Source organism: Pygoscelis adeliae, unplaced genomic scaffold (assembly GCF_000699105.1).
Source record: "Pygoscelis adeliae isolate BGI_AS28 unplaced genomic scaffold, ASM69910v1 Scaffold38, whole genome shotgun sequence".
NCBI lineage: Eukaryota > Metazoa > Chordata > Aves > Sphenisciformes > Spheniscidae > Pygoscelis > Pygoscelis adeliae.
In genome coordinates this window covers 1,352,028-1,379,630 of record NW_008825614.1, presented here as the reverse complement: position 1 = coordinate 1,379,630, position 27,603 = coordinate 1,352,028, and the positions used below count along the sequence as shown (strand labels likewise).

General features: G+C 39.8%; 1 protein-coding gene across 1 annotated transcript in view; it reads right to left on the bottom strand.

The window, feature by feature from the left end:
• Positions 1-27,603, bottom strand: part of SCUBE1 (signal peptide, CUB domain, EGF-like 1) — a 220,390-nt gene that overhangs the window by 138,790 nt on the left and 53,997 nt on the right. The window contains exon 4 of the mRNA XM_009332799.1: positions 22,554-22,688. Within this exon, the coding sequence (XP_009331074.1) occupies positions 22,554-22,688 (135 nt within the window). The remainder of the gene's footprint in view (positions 1-22,553; positions 22,689-27,603) is intronic.

Sequence of the window (27,603 nt, the reverse complement as noted above, 5' to 3'; positions counted from 1 at the left end):
GATATTTTCTGCAGTTTTCTTGGGAAAATGAAGCATCAACAGTTTCATTTAAAGACAATACAAATAATTTTTTTAATCGGCAACTATTTAAGGTATTTTACCCCTTTTTTCCCTAAAATCTAAATGAAATGTATGTGTATTTAATTTCAAAATACTGTTTCTCTGTCTGAATAAGTTTTCTGACTTCTCTGTGAATTTGCTCATTGTTCTAGATTGCACAAACATGATTTTTCAACTAATGAACAGTTTGTCTGTGAAATCTTGCCCAACACCGGTAGTGAAAGCTAGAAATCTAGTGGGCTAGTAATCAGGAGGCAACATTCTCTCCCTAGGGAGGCCAGCTGAGTACCATGCTTCCCTGCCTGTAAAGTAGGGATACACATCTTTTGTCTATCTGAATGGCAAGCGAGAGTCTCAACCTCTCAGTCTCTCTCTCTCTGTACAGAGTGTAGAGCAGTTAACACAATAGACACTGACCTAAAAGCTACTGTAATACAAATTAATACTAGTTTTCCACAAGCACTTCAGTAATGCTGCCTAAATATATTTTTTGGCCACAGTACCATCCACAAAACAAATGCATCGCATTAGAGTTTTTCACCACTTCTATTGCAATTACCACAGTGAAGTAAGTCTTTTAAGAATCTTAGTGGTATAAAAAGAAAATAGCATCATCTTGTTCAATGCCAGCTCCTCTGCTGAAATATTCATCACCTAAGTGATAGTTACGTGCTTTTTCAAAGTGTAAAATGCACAAACTTTGCCACTGGCAGACTATGTTCTTACTATGTTTAAGCCTGTGTAGAGCAGCCATTAATTATTAAGCGTGGATGGCCAAGAATTACAATAAATTTTACGGGAGTATATATTTTTATTCAAATTATGTATAGTACTTTTTAAAAAGAAAATTAAGAAAATCTCAGAACAGAAAAATACAATCCTAGACATCTGAACTTTTCAAGTAGCCATTACTTTAAAATAAAATGCAGCTATAGTTACCAAATAAATGAACTGGTATTTATTTTTATTACTTGTAACTATTGGTACAATTTGTTATTATTATTTAATGGATATTTGTTATTGTTGTTTACAAGGAAACAATGCTCGTGCAACTGTGCTGCTGTCTGTCCATCTGTCAGTCCTTCCACTTAGTCACTTTTGAATCCACTGAGCAATCCCAACTCACTTAGCTAGAGGGTAGAGGTATCAAAGATAATGACATTTCTGCAAGCTTTGTGAAAATTGGCAACTAAATAGACAAGAGAGAACCAGACTGGTATTGCCAGCTGGGAAAGGCTGCAACATTAGCGCAAGAGCTACCCGCTTTACCTGGCATACCACCCGCTCAGCCAGCACGTAGGAAAAAAATAGGACTTACTGACAAAAGCACAGCTGAGAACCCACCACAGCATACATGGCTTCCGTCTTCATAGGAGACTGGGGACACAGGAGGGGTATGGTTGGGGTCAAGGCCATAAAGGAGACAGAAGTAGCAGGGATTATTGTGGTAGCATATGGACATGGGTAGGGAGAAAGTGTTCCGCTGACCATGAGACAACAGATCCCAAACCACAGTTATAGTTATTTTCTGACTCCTGAATCATTCTTCTTGATAACAGAACCATAACAAAGTTTCTTTATGGACACAACCTGAGCAGTTCTATATAAGAAATCTGCAGAAATAAAATCAGCAGAGTGCTTCTCTAGATAAGCTCCTGGATCAAGTGAAAAGTTAAGGCAACTTCTGAAAAAAAAGGAGTTGATGAGCAGAACTTGGGCATTGTGTGTGGTATTAGATGAAAGGATTAATTTCAAATAAAGCATTCTGTTACATCCTCCTTGGTCATTCTGTATCCATAAAGGAGGTAGAATTTATCTTATCAGAATGACCAGTCTTTTGGTATTTGTCTTTCCTGTAAAGCCTGATAATCGCTCTGCTGCTTCCAATGATGCAGCAGTTAAGGGTTCAAGTGTCATCACAGATGCCCCACACAAACACAGATAAAGTGAAGATGATGAAATTCATGAGCAATTTTCCCTTGAAAGGGCACTGACCTAATATGCTGCCATTTGTGCTCCTGCCAAGAAATCCTGTTCATTTCAGGCCAATGCTCTAGAGATTCATAGGGTTGAAACCTTGTGGCTTCAAGGTACAGTTTCAAGTGGTGCATGAGATCTAATGAGATCCAAATGACTGCACCTCTCTGCAAAATTGCCTTAGCTCCACTCTGCTCAGGCACTTTGTCCCGAATCCCACTATCTGCACTGACTTGTGGTTCTAGGGATTCTCCAAGGCATGCTATAAAACTCCTGGCTTTGTTTGGATATGTAGGAGTGAGACAGAGCTCATGATTTGGTAAAAAGATGAAGAACAGTGCTCAGGCTGGGTAGGTTTTACTGTTGTTACAATAGCTATTCAAAGCACCAGCCAGCTTTTTTTTATTGGTACACTCTCTTCATATTCTGACCATGAGATTTAGGGACAAGAGGAATTCTTACTGTAGGTCAGTTCAATAGTGATCGTTCCGGATCTGCTGTCTTTTATAACTGGGCACAGAACACTAGAGTTATCTGGGAATTTCATTTAAGTTCCCCATGACTTCAGGGATCTAGGGAACTGGCAATGGCCTGGATTTTTTCTTTTTCTTACTGTGGTAAATTATAATTGTGGCTTCGGGGTTCTACTACAAGTTTTGAGTTTGCTTTGCTGACAAGCGTTTTGTGGCTCGTGGTATTTAGTTGCATCTGGAATGGATGTTCTCTGAACCGTTTTGAACTACGTATCTCTTGCAACTGACTTCAGTTGATTGCCCTGGTGGTCTTTTCTAGCCTTATATTGCTATATTCCTGTTATTTGTTGACTGAGCAACCTCAGTCAACAATTCGATGATGTGTCATGCTACAGAAGTCCCTGGAATTAAAAAAAACCCCAAACCTAAAACCTTTGTAAGAATAAAAGGATCATTGTGTAAATTAAAAAACTGTAAATGGCAACTACAACTGTAGCTAAACACAAATAACTAAATTAGTTATTAAGCAACTGTATTTCTTTTTGCAAGTATATTTTTCCTTTCAAATTTTCTAATCAGTCAATCAATGTAGAAATTACTTAAGATTGCATTTGTGCTAAAAAAACCCAAACCCAGAACCTTGATCTGAATAAAATTTCAGGTCTGTTGGATTTTTATTTTATTTCAAAATATCTTGCTCTGAGACCTATTAAAACACTCATTGTTTCAAGGCATGATGTTTGATGTTTGTAAAGTGTATTAGACACATACTTACATGTTTTATATTAAAAAGGCAACGATTGGCTTCACAAAGAACCACACAAATACCTTTTTAATTGAAATCTTTCCATCTCCCCTACTTTCAAGTCCTCAAAGGTACCAAGCTATGAATTTCAATGAGGGCTTTGCAAAACAGTATTTAATTAGTGCTTTTCTGTCAGCCTTTCTCCCATCCCTCACCTAACTATTCTTGTTTCTACAGTGACACGTAACAGCAATTTAATATCATACAAAAGGAGCAACATTCTTTAACAGATAACAAGAGTTCTGAAACATATCAGTTCACCTAATTTTGGTATGGCTGTTTTTCAAACCCATATGGAATAGTGTCTGTTTTTATTATGGAGGTAGCAGACCTTTATTCATTAAAAAAAAAGAAGTGTCATTCTATACCTGAAAGAACCAAAGGGCTTCAACACAGAGCTACAAAGCATAATCTGAAAATTAATCCCTTATTTTAGAAGTGCATTGCTGAGTAGTTCCTTGTAACGGAAGCAGTCTGTTCTATCACTATTGCATTTCAGCTGTCAATCTAAAAGTATCTTCATGAAAAAGTGTGACTAGAGCTGAACCACAGCAAATGATGCAGTTGGACACAAGGTAGTATTTTGACCAGCTTGCAGACACTCTGCAGTCTCTTTTGATTGAATGTTAATTGGTAAATTCTCTCCCTAGCTGAAGAAGCCTCTTGCATTCCTTGCCAAGTAAACCCTAACCCTGCAAAGTTCACAGTTAGCACCTTCTATACCTTCTGGCTAAAAAGGAGTCTGGCCACATATCTGGCTTCATTAGTTCATGATGTTATCCTCTTTCAGTGGGACCACAGCAAGGTGATACACTCAGGCTCAAAACCTTTAGTGCTTCGGAAATGTTAGTGCTACACTACAAAAAACTTCAGTGCATTACCCAGATTAGGCACATCAGACATCCCCCCTCCATTTTCTACACTGGTTTGCCACCAAAGTGTCATCAAATTCTTGTTTCTTATCTTAAATGACTTCTACACCCAGTTTCTCATCATCTTCAAAGGAATTAAAAAATGCCCCAGCTAAAACCTCACGTCTTTATCAAGGTGTAATTCTCCCTCAGAAAGGTAAAGTTGGTTTATGACAAGAGATGCATTATTCCTGGAGGTGAATGGAAGAAGGGGAAATGAATTATGAGATCCTGTACATGCTTCTTGTGGAAAAGATGAGAATACAAACAAGCAATATGTGATAGAAATAACTGCTATTGATGATGCAGATTAATATTGCAGTGTTTTTATATTGAGATGATTAGGATACAGTAGCATACATGGAATGGAATAGCATCACAGCAGACTAATGCTGCTTGCTCTACACCCTGGAATTGTAAGCTCAACTCTTGAAGGAAACTGTAGAAAGAGTTCATTCAGATGAATGTTCTCATACGAAGTCTTTAAACTAATTTCAGCATGACTGACAATTTCTTGCTCAGACAAGGGGTCAGAAATGGAGTAAAAGGGATGCTACCAGCAAATAAGAATGAAGCATTTTGAGAGCTGTGATGAAGAGCACTTATTCATGCTACACCTACCTTTTCATAATATTTCTCCTTCTTTCAAATACCTTTTTAACATTACACTAAATACATTCAGAAACCAGAAGATTAAATCAATGAACTACTTTTCAACATCTGATTACAGGCAGAATTGGGAAAAGATGCGGTAGTATTCAGAAATAAGGATAAGACCCATGAGGAAAGCTGACAGTATCACATAAATTGCCTATTACGGTACACCTTTCTGTCCTCAGTCTTGGCTACAACTTGTGAGTCAGTATCAAGACACTAGTTTTGGTAAAGAGGGAGCAGAGAAGAAAATGAAACTAGCAGTAAAAGCCACAAGGCACCACAGGAGGGTGCTACACACAGTCACTGTATTCATATAGCAGGAAGAGTTGAAGGCAGCATGACTTTATGCTTTCCATAGAGTTCGAAAGCAGGAGTAAGTCCTTTTCCCTCATAGCATCTCAGAGTCAATCCATTTACTTGTAGTCAGAGACCCAAAACAAAAGGGCAACAGCAGTGTTAGCCTGAGATCTGTGTTAGTCTTAATGATACTGCCAACTGAGGCCCGTTGCTAACATTGTAAGGAGTGAGAATTAGCTTAGCAAATGACTGATCCAATGCAGAGAGTTTAATGATTCTATAAATATTTTATTGTGCTTACACTGTGTTAGAGAATAACTCCTCTCTACCTCAAAACATCAGCACTTATTCTTTACATGCTTAATATCAATATGTCTTTGGAATACTCCAGGATTCTTAGAATGAAATTGCTGTGTGAAGGGACATACACTTTTATGAATCAGCGTATAACAATACACTGACTGTCTACAAGTACAGATATATCTTACTGTGCCCAGATATGTTTTCTTTCACACTTCCCACTTACTTTTCAGTGGATAAACAAACCCACAGCACTGTACTGATACAATACAACACAGTTACCGCTAACTACTTTTTACTGAGGCTGTTTACAGCAATTTAAAAGAGTAATTTTGAACTACTCATCCCTTTCCCCTCTCAACAAATGAAAGTCAGGTTGTATTGCTATATAGAAGCTGATGAACATAGCAGGGTCATAAAGGATCCCAAGAGATTTCTCCTAACTTTTCAGGGTATAAGTAACTCCCTTCTATATCCCAGTGAAGGTAAGAGCTCACCACAGTAATCTGATGCATCTTGCAGGTCCCTGGCAATACAAAAACGGCATGTACTTTCTTTAAAGTATCTTCTAGCACAATGGAGGGTCTGTTGGCCAACTGCCCAAAGAAGTATGACATATCCTCCCCAGAACCTGTCTCTTCATTGCCCCATCTCAGTGGGGCTTCTGTTCAGAGTCCCTGGGTATAGAGAAAAGGGTGTGCTAACCCACAGAGGTGGCTGAACTACTTGCCTTCTCTTATGTAGAGAAAGGGAAGATAATGCAAAGGAGGCTTCCAAGCAAGGATCTGGAATTCTTCCTCTTCCCCCAATCCCTTTAACATCACTCATCCTGTTTTCTTCCGTCATTCTCTGACCCCAGTCTAGTTACATCTTTCTGAGGTGTCCTCCCTCTTTGTGTTGGTTTTCTTGCTAACTTCCTTAATCATAGAATATCTTGAGTTGGAAGGGACCCATAAGGATCATCGAGTCCAACTCCCAACTTCATGTAATGTTGGCCGACAGCTACTGCATTGCCAGCTTTCTTCTGTCATAATATCCCTTACCACTCCAGTTTTCCTCTCTTTACCTACAGAGTAGCTACCACTTGCAACTTCGTTTTCTCTATAAACCCCTCTTTCCTTATCTCTATGACAGAGCTTGCACTCTTCAACAAATGAGTCCGTCTGCTGTTCACTCTTTGACTGTGGCTGCTTCTTAGCATATCCACTCTATATAACATCAAGCTTTTGCCTCCACCTGTCTCTATCCCCTCTTACTTGATGAGTTCCAGTTGTTCTTCAGGGAGATGGTGAAGGGAGAACAATCCCTAGCTCCTCCTTCTGTTCACTTGATTCTAGTGTTCGTCACTACCAGGAGTATCACAGTTTGCTTCCAGTAAAACCCAGAGCAAGGTGTATGTACATCCCATACTGTCCATGTCTTCAAGCACCTCCGTCCAGAGGTAACGGCATTTCCTAGAATCACATCTGTAAAGCACCCTGGGATACTTCAGGATGAAAGGTGCTCTATTAAAAAATAGGTAACTCCCTCAGAAGCAGCACTGTGAGAAAACAGTACATACCAGTGCCTTAAAATAACTGCTGGCCTACTAGTCCACACAGGAATTCCAAGTTAAAGCAACCAAGCATTGGAGACAGCATCATGAAGCAGGACAGAAAAAGGCCTAGCAGGCCAGGAAATAATGTCAACATGCAAGATAAGATGCAGTCAGCAGCACTGCTTCCTGCAAGGCGGAACTCTGGTGCTACTGGCTCTACTGGGGCATGACCTTGCTTTGAGAAAGCCGCCAAATATTAATCAAAAGTGGAAACCAGGACCTGACATAGCTGTGACATGAACGGGCTGGTGACTGACAGCACATGCCACACAAAGCAGTGCCAGTGGAAGAGTGGAGATACTCAGCTCGCCTGGTCAATTTGCTACTAAAGGAGAAGCATCGATATAGAAGATCACAAATAATTTAGCAAAATGAGAACTCATCTGCTGCCTAATAAGTTGTGTACAAACATGTTTTCCCAATTCAAACGCCACTGTTGAAATTTCATTCCAAAGGAGAAATCTGCCAAAGAGATGCACAACTACTCTCCCATACTCCAAGCTGGAAGCACAGAATTAGGCAAATGCTTTCACAGAAGCTTCTGTCAGCCTGCACTGAATACCTGTTGCCACTATCACTCTAATTATTTAGCAGCTAAATTCTGTTTCTAACGCTGTCTGGGACGTACCATGAGGAAAATACATTCATACATTGCCACTTTCACAGAAGAGAAGAAAGTATGGCAACAATGGCCACCACATACACTTTTTCTTTAGAGAACGGAGTTTGGATGGGAAGAAAAGGGAAAGATTTTTTTGAAAGAGAATTCATCTATCAGAAGGCAATGCGGAAATACTAACTTACTGAGAAGACATTTTTACATACAATTTCATAAATTAAGAAAACATGCTGCTGGTCACCCTATATCCTATACAAATACTGGAAATGCAAACTGTCTGGAAAGAAATAGAATGCTATACCCTGGTATGTGCACTAATTCATTAACTGCTCTGTGGCTCCAATCCAGCAAAACACTTAAGCACATGAATAGTCCCAACAACAAAGGCCTGAAAGCCTGACCATACATTAAAGTAAAATACAATGTAGGCACAAGCCTCTCCCTTGCTTTCAGAAAAACCTACAAAACCCAGAGAACAAAATCAATGCTGCCTCCCTCGGGTATAGCAGGCAGGGAGTAGGGTCACAGCAGCCACATGCAAGGACAGCTTAGGAAAATGTATTTACAAAATGCATATGTATTTGTATATACAAATTTTAAATGCACATACATTGGTGGTATTACATATTGTTTTCTAAGCATTGTAAGGGGCCAGCATACCTGCAATACGAAAGGGCCATTTAGCTATGAAAAAACTTCCAAACTTTTTACTGGGTTTGCTTTTATGGGAAGACAGTTTGCTATTCTGTGGAAATGGAATATGTTGCTCTGTTTTCCCTGAGTTTTCCTCAGAGAAGGAATCTGAATAAAATGTCAGCCTGAGACACGCAGCAATCCTAGCTTACACAAATCAAATGTCAGGGTTCAAGCGAGCGTGATGATAACATTTGGTGGGGGCACGAGGGAGAGAGATGAGTGATTCACAGTCTGGAAGGCGACACTGCAGGGTCTAGGTCAGGGGAAGAGTGAGAGGTGCTGGGGAAAGATGGGTGTGGAATGGAGATGATGAATGTATTGCCATTTGATAAAAGTTACCTGCTATCAAGATTTGCTCAGACAGCGCCATTAAGGCATTCAAAAAACATTTTCCAGTAACCTCAGGCAACAAAATCCTTTATTATCTGAGCAAGAATATTGCCAAGAGGACCATTTTAAAGCACAGTTATAATTTCTCCTTTTACTGTCGTTAGTATTTACATTCACCAAAATAATCCTCTTGCTTCTCTATTCAAATGCTACAACCAGCACCAAACACAGACACACAGTGGCCATGTAGGCAACCACATTTTCCACACAGCAGCAAATTCGATCCCATTCCTGTCACAAATGGTTAATTTTTTGCTGGGGCACTCAGCATCAGATTTCATGTGGAGGCACCTGAAACAGCAGTCCTATGTTATTAGCCATTTAAGACCAAATGCTATCACCAACACAATGAGTGGAAGCCTAATCTGCAAGTTGTGCTTCAGAAATGAATGAAACGTTTATAGGGCAGTAGTGGTGTGAAAGTGGAAGAACCTGCTTCTCAGAAGTCTATATGCTCTGCTGGCACATTCAGGGTGAGAAACATCCAGTGTGTACACAAACCACTCTGTTGCTCTCCTATCATTTCTCTTTTTCTGTGCATTGAGGCTCATTTGTCATTGCAGAATAGTTTCTTCATCTTAAAACTAGCAGGCTCTCTTCTGTGCCAAAGTGACTATCTCAGCACATCTTTATTGCTCCGCTACAGTGTGTACAGACTTCTTACTACAATAACAATCATTAGTAGTGTTTGGGATTAGTAGACTATGTAATTGCCCTGCAAGCATATTCTTCAGTACTGAACTGCCTTTAATCTACTTATCACCTATTGGTTTCTTTCTGGCACTTTTTGCCCTCTTTCTCAAAGTTCTGCGTAGGTCCTAGAGACTCTTCTGTCCTATAGGTTAGTGAAATAGTTTGCTAATAGTTTTCCACAGCAAGTGAAAAGTTTACGATGGTAGTACAGTTACTCACAACTTTCTTTACCTGTGCAACGGTGGAACCCAAAGAAATAATCATAATTTGCATCACCTTCTGATTCAATCTCTGTTGTTGGCAGATGCTCACTGTCTTGTGATGCTGTCTCAAATCCTTACTGAAACTGCTGGGAGTTTGTGCACTTCTGAACCAGTTTGATCAGACTGGCAACTCATCTCCACTTCAGAGGGAACACTACAGCTGTGACTGGAGCAGTCTTTAGCCTCTACAGACTTCACGGTCTAACAAAGCTATATTATTTCATCCTAGTCTCCATGTATATACCTAACTGGTATTCCATTTTTTAAAAAGAGCAAGGAGGTGAAAGAATAGGATGAATGAATATGAAGATACATTGGCAGAGCTGCACATGGAAATAAGCATGACATCTGCTAGCAGCATATCTGGTTTGTAGCCATCCCTGGCTTTAACGATCTAAGAAAAGAAAGGTGAAGAAAATCCTCTGGAAGCTATGAGCTGTTTGCAAGAGGTCAACAAGACTTTGAGGCAGTAAAGAGAGTGCAGTCAATATTGCTGTGCAAGGCTGAATATGGAAAAATAGAATTCTTCTTGATAAGCAGCTCTATTTGATTTCTATACTTTGATGAAAAGCATCAGCTAAACACTGAATATGGATTTTAATTTGGGCAGTATTTGTTGGTGGTCAACGTAAGCAGAAAAAAATGGCAGTGTTTTTCCTGCTATCAGGTCATATTGGAAAGCAAGGAAATCCTGTTTCTGCCTGTAAATAGACTGTGGAAGTCCAAGGAGAGAATAAATATGGAACAGAAAAAATCGGATATCATTCAACACAGCCACACTTCTGACCACAATGTTGCTTTTGAGATAGCTCAACTTAGTATAGCTCAGCACAGAAGTATCACCATGAAGTGAGTCACAATAAACACTAAGAGAAAATGAGGCCTTCACAGGTGTTTTTAGAGGAAACGAAGAAACAAAACAACCCCATGAAATATTTAACCAAATGACACATAAATAAACTGAGTGCTTGGAGATAGATTTACATTCTGGGTTTGGGCACTTGATAGCTAATAGCAAGAAGTTAATTTGATGGACACTCAGAAGTGGCACCATTTACACCAGGTCTAGAAAGCCTCAGAGTGGAGTTAAAAAACATATCCACAGTCTGGACAACAGGAAAATATCTTTAGCCACCTAATGTCCCTCTTGCACGAAACTAATGAGAACAACATAAAAAACACAAAGGGGCTTTCCTGCTCCCACCAAGCTCTACTTTTAAAGGATCTAACTACTGAGAATTACCACCAGCGTTCTTTGATTTTATTGGTTTTGTGGCATTTTACTCTACCATGGGGCTGTTTCATGGAGCATTTCAGTGAGCTCCTGACAGGTAATCCTACAGATTAATTCAGAGTTCATTTGGCCGATAAGTGGTCAGCTTCTCTGAGAGATAGCACAGGAATGACAGCTCACTATCTCTTTCTGTGAATTCTTGGAAGATTGAACAGCACAAGGTGTTTTCAACTAATGCCAGCTGAAGACAAATGGTAACTTAGCCAACTGCTAAAAAGTCATGTTGAGATCTACATAGAAAGCCTTTTCAAAATAAATCTCCAGGTAAACATACTATTCAGGATGTGAGAGAGAGACACAGATTAGGAAAGTATTGCTCACCAAATCCTGGTTTAAAACAGCTTATTACAAGCTTTTTTTTTAATGATAGTTTTTCAGACTCTAATGAGAGCGGAGTAATTAAATGGCCATTAAGGAAGCACTTAGGCCAAATGATAGCTTTTCCTGGGAAGCTTAGAGGGTGTTCTGAAAGCATTTTGTCTGGAGAGGCAAGGAGCAGAAACACAGTACCAGCGAAGAGCATGCAGACATGCAGCTGTCCGTAAGGGCAGGGTAGGCCAGTCTCACCTGAAGCACAGCTTGAATGCTGCCCTTCGGCAAAGCTGGCAGGACCCTTTTTTTGTTTTGTTTGGCCTTTTCCTGGAAAACTCCCCCAACACTGAAATATTTCACCTGTGAAAGGAAACAGGTGATTCAGAAATGCCACGTGGAATACACTCCTTGACCCGGCAAATCAGGTTTCATGTTTGAGCTGTGTCTCGTACTAAAGTGCCCAGTCTCTCCTCTCGTAAGGGGGCTTCATGGGCATTCATGCTACGGTGCAATACAACAGCCGCCTATGGAGGCCGACAAGGCTGCCTAACAACCACTTCCATATAGTGCCAAGGACAGTACCTCCAGGTCTAAATGTTTCAGAGTTCTGATGTTTGTTTTTTCCTATGAATTTTTTTTATATATAATTATTATTATTCCAGGAAAAGCAGCTACTTCAGAGAACAAAATTTGGTTTAGTGGAAAAATACACTTCTTTCAAAAATAATATTGACAACATTTGGTTGACCTGTTCAGGTAGCTGTATTCCGCCTCACTTTTCAGAACCTACACGTTCCCAGTGTCAATTTGGCTGCCTTCCCAATACAAGGGCACAGTGCAGAGAGTCATCAAGCATCCTGAATTTCAGGAAGAAGTCAAGTTGCCTGGCGTGATCAGAAATTGTTCCATTTACAACAGTGAGCCAACAGAGAACAAACAGAACAAAAAGTGTAGGGAGGAAAGGCGGGAGAGGACAGGATTTGCAAAATGCTCTGTTATCCACCCTGCTCCCTTTGCTACACTTTGATCTCTAAACATGTACATGTAATTCATCAATCACTGATGTTAAAGTGCACCAGGGATGAAAGAAGGGAATTAAATAACAGGCCAAAAGAATGGGGCTCAGGGTATCTGCATTCTGTTCCTAGTAGGAGCATACATAAAACCACTCAGTTTTACAAAACAGATTTGGCGAAATCAACATAGTATCAATTAAACCGCATGCTCTGTCAAATGATTCCTTCACAGCTTTTCTGGAAAGCTCCTGGGATTTCTACAGCCTTCCTGTGTAACTCTAGGCAAATTATTTAACTTTTCTGCCTCCCATATCTATAACTTACAGCACATGGCATAATAGCTCCTATTTCAGAGGGGGTTTAGAGTCCTGAGGTAGTTTTTGTAGACTCCTGCAACATCCTCTAGTGAATTAGTGATTAGAAAAGCAAATAACTACGACTTCACTTCTGAAGCAGGCAGAACGAGAAATGCACGGCATAAGAACAATTCGCATCGCTGCTTCCCCATCTTGGCATTTGTAGCATTCCAAACAAATGTCAGTTTAAATAACCAATTCTCATTACACTAAATACTGAAATGCCAACACCGATCATGTGAATTTCTGTCAAAAATTAATGTTTGAATAAGGAGGGTCTTAGTTTTGGCCTGTCTAGTACTCTGCAGTTTGATATGGATTGAAGATAGCAGCTATTATACTATCCTCATCCCATGTTAACTGTGGGAAGAAAACCTGCCAACTCTGGTAAATCACCAATGTAACACAATGCTTGCAGCACACCATACTGGGTACTACTGGCTTACATTGCGTGTGCAGTGATTTAGTCATCTACAAACACAGAGAAGAACTTTTAAAGGAGGTGCTCCATATCAAAGAGGGACAAAAGTGCTGTTGCTTTTACTCAAAGGTGAATGCTTTATGTTGGAACAAGAGAAGAAAGATTATTTGCAGCTTCTCAGCACTGGTAAGTCAGGCAGAACCTTTTGAAAGTGCTCAATCATACTATGCATCATGCACAAAAAGCAGGTAAACTGATTCACTGCACAAGCTCAATGCTTTTATCAATGGTGAACATAGTTCAGAGAGTAGCTCCAACAGCACATGATGCTCGTCTCCCTGTTACACTTAATGCCTCTGTTTCTGCATTTTTTGACTCCTGGGAGAAGCAAAGGAGTCGAACACTTGCAAGGGTATCATCCTGAGCACTTGCACATGATTGCAAGCTGGCTTTGCAACCTCAGCACATGACCCATTCCACTGAGAAAAACATTCGTTTTCAAAGATGTTGCTGCAGTTGGACTATACTATGACTGTACTGTGGTTTATACAGGAGAGGAGTTAGCTAGATGGAAAGAAAACGATGAGGGAGAGGATACTGAAAAGAAATTGCATTAGTGAGCCAGGGAATCAAGGAGACAGAGAAGAAGTATAGGTTTTGCCTTGTGTTAACTGTTTCACACCCTTCTTTTCTTCTTCAATCTATTCTCCACCTCATTCCCACTTGGCTGTCTGTCTCTCTCCCTCCTTCTCTTACTTTCTGTTTACCCGACGTACCCTTGTCTCACTCCCCTCTTCCTTTGTGCCCCCTCTTAAAAATATCTCATGGTGCTACTACAGTGTTTCTGCCATGAAAGCATTCACAGTGACTATGTGTTTTGTGCTGTCCTCTGCTCTATGTTTGCCTTGTTTACTTGGGCTGTAAATTTTCCCAGTTTGTACGAGGTCTCGCACAATCTGGCCCCATTCTTGACTGGTGCTCAAGTACAAAATAACCAAAATACCATCAAGAACAGTAACAAAACCAACAATTTTACGACCCAGATACTTCTAAGATATACAGCTTAACAGAGCATGCAAGTATTCTTAGGCTTGAAAATATTCACAGCTATTAAATACAAGCATCTTTCTTCTTACTTCCATTAACTCCTAAACTATTTCAGAATAGCTCAGAGCAACCTCAAACATAATTACACGGAATTGAATAATTAATAGAAGTCATTAAATGCATAGTATGCATACCATATACAGGAGGGTAACAGTATATATGAACAGGTATTTGGCATTCATATCTTGAATTCCTACTGGTTTATAGCCAAAACCACATTGTGGTATCAGCCTCTAGAGAGTTCCTGCTGGATCGCATCTCTGAGATTTGTCACGAATAGCAGAAAAGAGGAACAGTGCCTGCAACACAGTCTGTGGCTGATTTCTCTGCATAGTGAAAAACAGGAGACATACACGGAGAGACCCATGGTGACTACAGTAGGTATGAAAGATGCTGAGCATCTTTACACAGTATTCAGAGCAAGCCCTGAATTCATTATTGTATCCCTGATGGCATGAGAGAGACACATCATGACAAATACAACGTATGGTATACTTAAAACAGAGTCCATTTGTTGTGTGCATGTGTGAATGCAAGTTTTTTCCAGTACACTCTGGCTTAATATTCTTCCCAGATCTTTCTCACCTGATGTTTCAGTCAACTGGATGCTAGAGGCCTTTAAAAAACATGTCAGTTCTTTTATTTAGTATAATCCTGCTATATCCAGAGCAGACAGTATGAACAGAACATTGGTTCACTTCCAATGCTATTGAATGATTGAGTGTGAAAGCCCCCTTTGCATATTTTCTCTCTTTAATTTTTTTTTTTAATGTACTACTTTCCAGTGTGTTTTCCCATTCGTGCGTATAGCTTTCCCATCTTGTCAGCACTGCCAGTCAGTCAGTTGCTGAGCTACAGACTGTTCACTTCACTTTCTGTCACACAGGTGTGGAGAGATTTTTGATCTGACTTACAAATTCCCTGCTCCCCCTGGCAAGCTGGCTTGCTGTCATGCTGCTGCAGGGTGTTTCAAACAGCTGCTCTTTTCAAGACACACTTCTTTGCATCTCCAGTTTCATTATTTCCTACACACTTCTTTTCCCCCTTTAGTTTCATCCTTTCCATACCAAAAGGCATTGGCAATGGAGCCATGCAGAAACAACTACTGTACCATTAAACTATTTCAGACTCTGGCTCATTGAGAAATTATCTGCACGTTCTAGTTTATCACTTAGTCATGTTCAACTGTGCATCTACTTTTACTACTGTTCAAGCACTATATGCAAGTTATACGTGCGACTTCTAGATTACTTACCCGTTGATGTTTTCTAGTACATCTAGGCTTTAATTTTTTTAGTATTATTTTCTTTCTTTTTTATTTTTAAAATATTTATGTCTGTTCTGATCAGTACACTTAAATCTGGGACCTGTTACAGGACAGCTTCTGCACAACACTCTTAGAATTCAATCCCAGATTTTGGCAAAATCTGGCAATCTGCTATTGTTCCTGAGTGTTGGGAGATTTCTCCTTTCAGTTTCAATGAACTCACCACCGCTGCATCCTGCTGACTGGTTTGTTTACTACTGCATTCAATCTCAGCATAAAAAAAGCAGCAGAGGGTATTGATTACCCCAGAAAATTTGGTTTTCTTTCTGAATTAAACCTAATTCAAAGTCCCAGAAAATTTTGAAGCACAGTATTTTTCCTTTGGAAGGCAAGTGAGCTATGAAACTAAGGAAGAATATGTAGAGACTTCATCATATTTTGTTGAGTACAAGTATGATATAGGTCTCAATTGGTCCCTAGGAACTCAATGAGGGTCTGCAACCAACTCTACTTGGCTGTATTTAACTCTGCAACTTGGGAAATACCGAAAACTCTATCTTGATTTCATATCCTATATAATTTCCTCACATCCTGATTTCTACCTGGACTGCTCTGAGGAACAGGACTGCAGCTGCTCTAAAGGAGTGAATCTATCCTGCAGTTCAGACACAGTCACAAGAGCTTTAGACAAAACTGTAATATTTACACCTCAGTTTTCTTACCTATAAAAGGAAGATTGCAGCCTCAGGTTTCAGATGCATTTAAAATTTTTCTAAGCCAAAAGTGACATGCCTTTGACTCCAATTCTATGACATCCTAAGCAGTCACCATTTAAGCTGACATTTATTGAAGGCCTTAATGTGAAAAGCTGAGGGGAAAAAAAAAAACAAAAAAAAACTACTGACAATTTTGATACTTAAACCCCTGCTTTTGCAGTTTTATTTGGATAGACTTAGTTTTATTTGGATAGTACTTAAAGGGCAGCTACAAAGAGGATGGAGTCTCTCTTTTCACAGGGAGCCACATGGAGAAGACAAAGGGCAATGAGTACAAGTTGCACCAGGAGAGGTTTTATCTTGACATAAGAAAGAAATTTTTTACAATGAGAGCAATCATTCACTGAACAACCTCCACAGGGACATGGTAGAGTCCCCATTGCTGGTGGTTTTCAAGGTGCGACTAGACAGGGTACTAGATAATCTCATCTAGGCTCCCTTTCCTACAAAAGGTTGGATGAGATGATCTCCTGAGGTCACTTCCAACCTGGGCTGTTCTGTGATTCTATGGGACTACTTACTCTCACATCTAGTCCTAAACTTTCACCTAATATTGTTTTTATGATTATATAATTACTGCTTCCCCTCACAGCTGAACTTAAGTCAGATTTCACTTAAACTAGTTTTACACCAGTGTAACTTTACTAGTCCTAATCATGATAAATCACTGATATATGAGAGGATGGAGATCAGGCCTAACAGACATTATTTTTTACTTATACCAGGTGTTTTCACCTGTTGCATTTTCCCTCCAGACAAATTACAAACTCCTTCCATTCCAGACGAATGGAGAAAGCAAATGTGAGGTGCCCTTCACATAGGCTGCTGGAGCAAACAAGAATCCCTGAAACCACAATACAGCAATTTTTGTGGGTTATACACAGTTTTAAAAGGTTACACACTTTTAAAAGATCACAATGAGATTTAAAATGGTTTATTAAGCCTTTTTGCCTGGATACATTCTGTATCCTGTATTCTATATCCTGTGAAAGATAATCAATTGAACTATTTATTCAAAATGTATCATGGGAATGTATAAACAGACAAGTTTCTATTACACTTAGGTCATACTGCATGCAGTTTTAGGAAAAAGCTTCCAAGATTGCAGTATGTTTGTCCAGATAAAACTTATGCTGCCTGAAAGGTTTTCTTATTATGTTATCTAAAAGCACATGAATTGATTTCCTTAAAATTTACTTTACATATATTCCTCTACTTTACAATCATATTAGGATGCCAATTTAAAAAGACAAATAGGACTGTTTGCTCCAGTGAATGGGATGCCTGTACTTGGGGTAGCAAAGTATATTCGAGTAATGGAGTAATTTAACTGGCCACATCATCATGAAAGAGCTTTCATAGTTGAGATGAGAGACCTTGTACTTCATAAAGTCTGGAATGGTGCTGGCAACACTTAATTATTTAAAGTCACCCTTCCACATTAATCTAAATATGAATAGATTCTTGTGCTTTCTGTAGAAAAAGCACCTCTGTCGTCTAAAGTGCTTTGCAGAAATTCTGAGTCACAATAACCTTCTTGCCCGGAGTCCCACAAGGCATCAGCACCAGAGATGGGAATAAAGTCCAGAATCCCAACCTGTAACCTTTCCTGCACTGACTGGGGATCATGCTTCCTCCTAGGGAGTCCTAACACATTATTCTACTGCTATAAAATTGCACTGAACTAAGAAAACAGGTAAGGAATAAAAATAAATCATGGAAAGTAGGAATGAAAAAAATTGAACAAAGGTGGTTTTATAATCCTCAGAACAAGAAGAAACTTGCTAGTTTGATGTCAGCTGACGGAAGGACTCCTATGCTATTACTGCAAAATTAACAAGGGTTTAAACATATAATCAAGTTTAACAAGTTACTATGTATCAGCATAAGCATGGTAAACCATTTCATAAGCCCACTTAGCCCATGACAAATGTAAGACAACTCGGCTTAGCATGTTTCTCTTTCCTCTGGGACTAAACTGTTACACTGTAAGTGCACAAAGAGACAAGCTGGTTTTGAGACTCTTTGTAGCACAGTAATTTGCTAAGTTGTGGTGGCTTGACTTTATGTCAAACTCCCTAACTCTGCTAAGAACATAAGGCTAATGGGATAAGGAGAAGTGAAAAAGCATTTCCTTGCCAAATGGTTTTTTAACAGGCTTGAAAATGATGGTGACAACCGTGTAAAAAGCTTTTCTACCGTTTGACCAGACCATCATAATTTCCAGCCTTCTACAGCCTGGTACTCCTCCACCTCTTCTTGTCTCCACTTATAGTTACCACTCCTAATTGCACCTGCCTTTTTAGTTTACTTGGCACTAGCTGTATAAAAACATTGGCAGTGAATGATTAGCCATTAGATATAAGACCACTGATATAACTATGCTTTAGGTAGACATTCAGAGGATGGAATCTAAAACGACAGAAGCCTTCCTAGCCACAGAACTCCTGAAGTATCTGGCTTGTAAGCAAACACCCTTTGTGCTTTAGGAGACTTGCCCTCTGCAGGTGGGACAGCAATGGCTTTCCATACTGCTTCAGCTGAGAATTTTAGTTGGCGAGGCAGTTTGTAGCCAGGCCTCCTGACCACAATCCCTTTTATAGTTGTAATGCAAGTGGGACGTACCGTACTCTTCATTCTGATCATTCTGAACTTCAGCAGAGACACAGGCATATAGCTAAACTCTGTCTATTTTGATGCTTTTAGGGCCCAATTCAGATTTTTAACCAACTTTGATATCACTAGGACTTTAAGGATGTGCCCAGAGGCTTTGCTGTATTGGGGCTTTTGGCTTATCATCAAATTAAGGGAAAACATGCTGTAACCACTCACCTGTCATAGCTGTAGTGTACGATACTAATCCCCACATTTATTAAACACATGCTCCCTCTGGAGCTGGAGATGATACAGTAACAGCTGTTTTATTCTGGTTTCTTTTTAAGTCATGAGGAAACAAACACAAACGTGTCTCTGGAATAATTCACAGTGTTTGCACCTACTGTTGCAATTAAGATGTACTAAGATAAACAACTGTTAAGTTCTCTGTATCTTTTACAATCCATTCTCTCTCCAATTCTATCTCCCCATTGCTGCCATCATTATTGTGAGTAAACTAGTACTGAAATCCGACTCAGCAAAGGGAAATTAAGTTTTATGCAAAAATAAATGAGGTAAGTTGTACTGGGCATAGTATCCTCCCAAAAGATACTGAGACTAAACGGAAGAAATCAGGAGGCCTATAATGAAGACAGTGAAATAAAGCAAATACTGGGAAACCAGGGTTTGCCCTGACTTTAATGTCAGCCTGGCCTCCTGTTGGTATAAAATTCATACTTCTCTGTGGATCGTTAATCCTTTTTGTCCACAGGAAATAATAAGAACACTTCTAGACCGCAAGCAAACATGTCATCTGGGACACAAGGATGACATTAAAAGCTCCTACCATGAACTCCAGTGTGGCTTTTAACCACAGCTTGTGGGTAGGAGCATGGTGGTACAATACACTCCCGAAACACTGGGACAGGCACAGCGCATCTCTGGAAGCTGAGGAAATTCACACAGCAGCTGACAATTTTAAGGAGGGTGCCTCATACCAGAAGACACCTTTCCCTGGGCTGGTTAGTGCAGAAAGGGACATACTCCTTCCTCTGCTCAACCCCCAGGAGACTATTCAATGCCCCTTTTTCAACTCTGAAACTACCACATCACTTGAACGTGCTGATGAGCTCAAAGCACGTGATCAGCACCAGCCTTGCTGATGGCCGAGGCAGGTGAGCTGGGCCTGCAGACAGGGCATTGCTTAGGCTTGACACTGCTCCCTCCATTCTGAACTCATCCCAAGTCCAAGTACGTCCTAAGCACCTTGCAATGCTTCTCCCTTTTTCCCCAAGGCATTTGAAAACAGGAGGGAAAAGGTGGTAGCGAACTGCATGAAGAACATTGTGGTTGATTGTTTTAGACTAGCTGAGTCCTTGAACAGACTTTAGGTAATGTCAAGGACACTGAGATTGTGTGACTGCACATGCATTTTTCAGAGACAGAAAAGTAATCCCACTGCAATTAATGGATCTTATTATGCTCAAAGTCAACAAGCTTGCTAAAGGGCTTTGGCAAGTCAGCGCCTTTGTGTTTGGATTGCAATGCTAGCTGTGTGGTGTGCCTTTGTCCACTTCAGCCTTGTTTACCAACAGAGGTATAGACACAATCTAGCCCTAGGCACAATTCTGGCTAAATACGTTGATGCGTATTTTTGCGTTGCAACAGCTTCTGTAGCGGCGTTTACAAGTCAGACAGATGAAAGTGAGTAAACACAGATATTAAAAAAGCCATGTATTTTCTCACCGTGTATGTTTACTATTTGCAGTTCAGTCACCTCTGACAACTGAAACAGATAACTTCATTTCATTTCCTTTGTCCAGCATACCCACTTGATGCATTTGTGTGGGGGATTATGGCACTACAGTGTAAAGTTTGCTGTTATTGTAAATTGGCACTTTATTTCTGAAAAGCTACAAACCGTTATTCATAAAACAACTTTGCAATCACCATCAGTCTATTTGGTGGGTTGCTTGTTTTTTTTCAGATCTAAAATAATTTGAAGATGCTGCTTCAAATTAAATGTCCATGTATTATATTACATTTTCTTGGTAAACAAGTTAACACAAATACATTACTCCCATGCATGTTTATTATGTGCACACAGCAGTCAACCTTCAAGTCCTCTCCCCCAGTCCTTCTGGCAAACTAGGAATCCTCTTTGCCATAAAAACGTACCCTTTTCTCTCAATAAATCTATTCCTTAGAAGGAACTTTTGCCTTGAGAGTCTCATTTTTCATTTATTTCATTAGTTTCCATCTCAGATAACTAAATTCTCTTTTATTACAGCTGGGAATTTTTATAATGTGCAAATTGAAATAATGATTGTATCACAGTACTCTGCAAGTGGTTTTCATTAAGCCTCTAGCTACTATTCCTTGCTCTGTTGGATATCTTTGTGTCAGGGTTACTTTATACCGGACAGAAATTTGAACAATTTACGTTGAAAAGAATGACTAAAAACCTATTAGATAACAACCTTTAAAATGCACTGGTTGATGGAGCTTAATTGCATGTTCTTGTCATAATCAAAATACCTCAATTGCTTAAAACTTAACAATCATGCTAAAAAGTGGACCTGTGAATATATTCTGGAGATTCACATTTCTGAAAATCAAAATAACTACTTGTCTGTACAATTCTATGTAAGCACACACACAGTGACAGAAATAAATTTACATTTCTGAGACGCTACACTACAACATTTTGCTTTCTTGTCAACAGAGTGACTAAATTCATACTCTATGTTCAAGTAGGATTTTCTGGTTAATTTTAGTGACTTAAAATAGTTCAGAACCATTTGTGTGGCTTGTTGAAATTTACAGCATGCTTACATTGTTGATCACCAGACTCATCTTGCTACTTTGTCATTCTGTATTGCCTATTGGTAAATGAGTTTGCTAGCATATATTCCCATTGCTGCCAGGGTCACCAGAAGTCTGAATGAACACATAAAGAGTCCATTTAATTGCAAAGATTTATAGCTATGCTGTTTTCTTTTCTCCCTTTCCACTCAAACTTGTCTCCCATGTCTGACACGTATAGAAAAGGGAGAGCTGCTTATTCTAGTCAAAATCAGCAGCAGACAAGGATCACAGTTTTGCAGGGATTCCTTGTTTCTACTGCTAGTGCATAGGCAACAGAGAAGCAGTTTTCTAATCCACCTTAGACAGGGTACTGAACCAAAGAAAAATGCTGTGTCAATATAATATCAGCCATCATCAGTCTGCAATGAAGCAATGAGTTACATGACTGGCGAAAAAGCATAACCCGTATAACTTCCAGAAGCAACAAGCTGTTCATTTTGATTTAAGATACCATGCTCTCTAAGGTGGAAGACAGGTGAACTATTACACAATAAACAGATGAGAAAATTTTACGTCTTGGAAACTCAGAAGCAAAAAGTCGCCATTTGAAAATCTGCCTCTGCCTGCCCAAAGAGCCTGCTGTTTAAACCAAGTATAATTTCTATGTCAAACTAAAGCCTTTTCCCCTATCTTACTTATGGCTCTGCTACAAGTTTGGGTAGCAGAGGAATCAATTAATTCCAACCAAACAGTGAGATGACTTTGGGAGCTCTGGGGATAAAAAAAATCCACCCAAACAGTTTCTGCATTTCTGATTGAACACAGTTATTCCAAAGAGCACAATTTACACACTGAAAACTTACCAACGGAGCGATGAATGCAGGTATGCTGGTTATCACTCAGAAAAAAGCCCTCTTTGCACTGACATTCATAGCTGCCCATAGTATTTACACAAATCTGCTGGCACCCTCCATTGTTATCCTGACACTCATCAACATCTAGAAGAGAGAAGGAAAAAGAAATGCAAGATAATGTACAGATTCAGAATATACATCTAGAAGAGCAAGGAATCCACAAAAAGGCACACTGTAAATTCAGCTAATGAAAACTACCCAAACCCCATCAGAGTTAATCCAAATCAATTCATCTAATTCTTTTTCCTGCATCCTAGGTTTAAACTTAACGTAAAAAAAAACAGTGGGGAGGGGAGTCCAGCTAAGTCTCCATGCATTCTGAGCTGCAAATTGATTTCCAATGCACAATGAATGTTAACGTCCTAAAAAGGCTGTGACCCCATCTGCCAAGTGCGGTGTTGCACTCTGTCATTCCCACTCCACTTGGAAAGACATACTTCAGGCCTACAGTAATTTCTAGCAGGGGTAGCAGGCAAACACAAAGGGCATTACTGGGTGAAAAGAGTCTTTATAGAGTTCTGGTCTTGAACAGAACAGCATGTTTCAATTACTGGAGTCATAACCCCCTACTTTGTCAGTTTGTTTAATGTTGTTTAATGAAAAGAAGGCTTCTTAAATCTAAATGTTCCACGTCTGTATTGTCATTTTAATAGGCAAATATATAAAACCACAAAGGCAGCATTAGCTACTGGCTGTTTTGAGGGTCCCTGCCTACCCCCAATCACCTCTCTTTGGCATAAAAGTTTTTATGCTGTTGTGTTTAACAGAGACATATGTTTCAGCATTGGGAAACCACTGCCGCTAAAAGATATCTGACCCACATTCAACCTTGCAACTCTTCTGTTTTTTCATAAAAGGTCTATCATATCCATTTTCTGTTCTTTCTTTGAATAAAAGCCACTTGCCACCTGAAAAATCCATGTTTTCCTTTTTTATGGAGACTCCGCAACCAGTTAGCTATTTCACAGTATGTGACAACATGTCAGCAAATGAGTTGGTGTGTGTTTTGCTTTTGTTTTGGTTTTTTTTTCTGGGGGGGAAACACAACAAAGCTAAATGATCCACAACATTCAAAACCTCAGAAGAGCTGGCACAGCTCCTGCAGAAATTAATTCCTCCAGGACTGGCCACAATACATAAGGTAAAACCAGGCTGCTTTTGCCAGTGCTCTTGCAGGCAAGGCCAGGAGGCTCTGAAATGCTGGAGAAACTCAGCCTGTAACTAATGCAGGAACGCCGGCTAATTCCAGGAGCTTGCTTGGCTAAGCCTGCTATTGCTCTTTGTGCTGGTGTGCTGCCTGCACTTCATGAGACAGAAATTGTAGCTCTTTCTCACAGAGAAAAAAGGCTCTAGGTTAATTACAGCAGTACCCAGGGAAACCAGGCAGTCTCCTCCTGTCTTGAACTACAATGCAAGTGTGTAGACAGTCCTTCTTTTTTTATTTACCAGGAAACATTAAGCACTATTGCCTCAAATTTTCTGTATCAAAATCCTCCCCGCCCTCAGTTCTTACTCTCTTCCACATTTGAACCTTTTCATAACCCCATCAGGGCAGTTTGGGAGGGCATAGGAAAAGGAGAAGTGAAGACCTTCCTTGCCTACTGTAGTATAAGAAGGAAAGATAAATAAGACTTTGTGAGACCCTTCCTCTGTGAGTCAGCAGGCCTTGCTGCCCTATTAGTGCCAACTCAAACTTGTTCCTTCAAAACAGCACACTGGAATCTAGATCCTCCTCTCTGGAAGATTAGTTGAACACCTACTGAAGGAAAAAGTCTCAGTTGGTACATGTACAAACCCCAAAATTTTGCTACAAAGTACGCGGCCTTCCCAGTGTTCTGTTTATACTATCACAAAGCAACTTGAACAATTGCCTTCCAGCTCTGATGAATAATCTGAAACAAATGCAATGATTTATAAACATTTTTTTCTGCTCTTGACAGCAAATGCTGGTGATTTACCACTTCCGTAAAGAGACAGCTCAATTTACCACCAAGCCCCAAATCCATATGCTGGAATAAAAGTTATTACAATTTAAACTCTTTAAAAAGTTTTACTATGAGGAATTTCTTCTAATTGTTTTCAATTACTTGCCTCAAAATTATTTTAATATGTATTTATGAAGAGGAGTTGAAGAAAGGGAGCAGCTGGGATCTAGGACTACTATATCTCTGTCTCCATACTACATGCCTTCCAATAAATCTTGGCCTGGTGGTATAGGATTAACATTTTCTCTTCTCAGGCCTCAATCCTACTAGGGTCAGGCTTTTTGGAGCACTTTGTATTACTGCAGTCTTAAAAGGCAGTACTGCTTATTATCCACCATATCAAGCAATCTATTGGACATGGCTGCACGGAAAGTATTTACTGAATTATTTACTTGGCAAACTTTCTTTCCAATAAAGTCACTTTATGATCAGCCTATTACTAACCCAGTTTAGAGAATGGGGTAAAAAAAGTCTTCTGAAGTTAGGAGAGAGAACTCCATCGACTCCAATGAGCTCAAGCTTTGGTAGATCAGGCAGAATAATTGCTTCATGCATCTGAATTTTTTCAAAGCTCACAAATGAAATAGCTGCCAAAGAGGCTTTTTCTTTCTTTCATTGTTTGTGCAACCCTCATTCAATGCAGCTCAAGTTACCCAGCTGAACGTGTAAACATCAGTAACGCAGCATATGTGTGACTGCATTTTGGACCAGATTTTGTAGAGATTAAGTTCCACACAAACACCAAAATAAGTAGCCAGGTTTTCAATAAAGCTCTTCTGGCTCCAGTTTTGGAGGCTCTACATGTCAAATTGAGCAGTTGACTGTTTTGAAAAACTGAGGGTGGATCCTCAGGAGCTTTAATTGTTGCCACTCTGTGTGACAGTTTATACTTGCTGGAGACCTGCACCCCAGGGCCTAACTCCAGATAGAGGAAAAAAGTCACTTATGATGTAAAATCCCTTCACTCAAACATCTACTCTAAGCCCCAACTAAACCCGTTTTAAAAACTTTTAAACCTATTGAGCACAAATACAAAGCTCACTTTCTTTATTATCCTACTCTTTATAAAAAAGAATATTTTTTTTTTAGAGCAAACAGACATGTCTTCTTTGGCAACCTTTTGCACAAAATCAGCTACCACTGGTCATCTTTTCCAGGACCAGGGTTGTCTCCCTGAGGATGGCAGCCCCAAGGCAGCAGGTGCAGGTCTCCCTTCCTTTAAACTGGTGTATGGAAACTCGAATCCATTTCCTAGGCTCCGTATCTGGCAACAGTTCTTTCATCCAGCTTGGCCTCACCACCTGACAGTGTGCTGATTCCTAGAGTACATTATCCACTGCTTACGGGAGAGGTGAGACTCAAAATCCTACTGATGATCCCAGGGAGGAAGCTGGAGCAAGGTTTCAGCAAACCTACACAATCCAAACTCACAAGAAGATGTAAAGAGGTTCTCACCTGAGCTGAGCTCAAATGATCATCCCACATGGCTGCTCCAACCCTCATCCTCAAAAAGAGGAGGAAAAACTAGGAGAAAGTGAATATATGTCCTTAAGCCATTCTCTGTAACCCTCATCACAAAGAACTGCCCTGTGATTACATCTACCAAAGACAATCCCTGACAGAAGCATCTAGAAATAACTCAGTTTCCACAGCCCTTAACTACTCCTTACCAGCACAAATAAATAGGTAAGATGACAATCAGCACAAGAGCTAGAATTGCTTATACAGAGTTTAGACCAGAGTGACAAACCTATGTTACCAGGGAGATGAGGGCCTGGACTTCAAATTGGCCAGTCATCATCAAGGACAACAAGGAATAAGGCAAGAGCCAGCTCAGGGGGAGGCTGGGAAAGGAGAAGTATCTTTCAAAAGAGAAGGAGAGATAATGGATGCATATATACATACATACATATATAGATATATCTATATATCAGAAGCATTATGAAAATTAATGCATACATGAATTTGCATAAGATCTCTAGCTTTTTGGCCCACCACCTTCACATAATCAAACTTGTGTTCTGTATCTTGGTAAGATGAGATCCTCTAGAGAGCAGTAGTGTGGAACAGTATCAAAGGGTAGGAAACATTACAGTTGATAAGGATGGATGTTTTATTTATTAAATAAACAAATGCTTTCGGGTTCTCATTTAATTTATCTGATGAACTTTTCAAACTAGCTCCACTGGTATTTCACCCTGATCTGACTCAGAGCTTCCCGCAGTATTTGGCCTAAAGAAGCTATTCTGATCAAGGGTCTTGTTTGGATACCATCGAGGGAGAAAGGTCTGCTAAGGGTACCTGAAACCAAAACCACAAGCAGGAAGATACAAAAGTGGAAGCGCTACACAGAGTCAATGTCAAGAACGGTATGCCCACTATCCACTTCCTCCCATGATCTTCTCTTCCTTCCTTCTGACATTTTTCTTTCACGTCAGCATTTTCATAAGCACTTAAGCCCCTCAGAAATCTGAGTCTCATCTTCAAAGCCTCCAAAGCATTTGGGAGCCACAGTACAATTCACTTACTATAGCATTAAGATTCTTTGGAGACTTCTCAAAACAGGACTTTGACTCATGATCCAGGGAGCCGATTCTGCCAGTTTTTCTCTAAGCTACTCTTTCTTTGAAACTTTTGGAAGATTTCTCTAAGATGCCTATTTTACCAGTGCAGAACGTCGTGATAGAGAGATGAACTACTGATAGCAATACTTTCCTCAAATGTTAGCAAGAAAACACTGCTGAGGATATCTTGTATTTGTAAGAGAAATTATTAGTTACTGCAAACTCAGAAAATATCAGTGCCTGATTCTGGAATTTTAAAATCATTATATTCTGATTATTTCTAGTCAGAAAGCTGGCTGAAAGTCTCATTAAAAAATCACATTCCTGGCTTTACCATAGTCATAGTTCTATCAAAAGAACATCTAGCCCAGCATCCTCTCTTTGACACTCTTTGATTCTCAGGAGAAGACTGTAGAGATGGGACAGAACCATTGCTGGCATGCTCTCCCA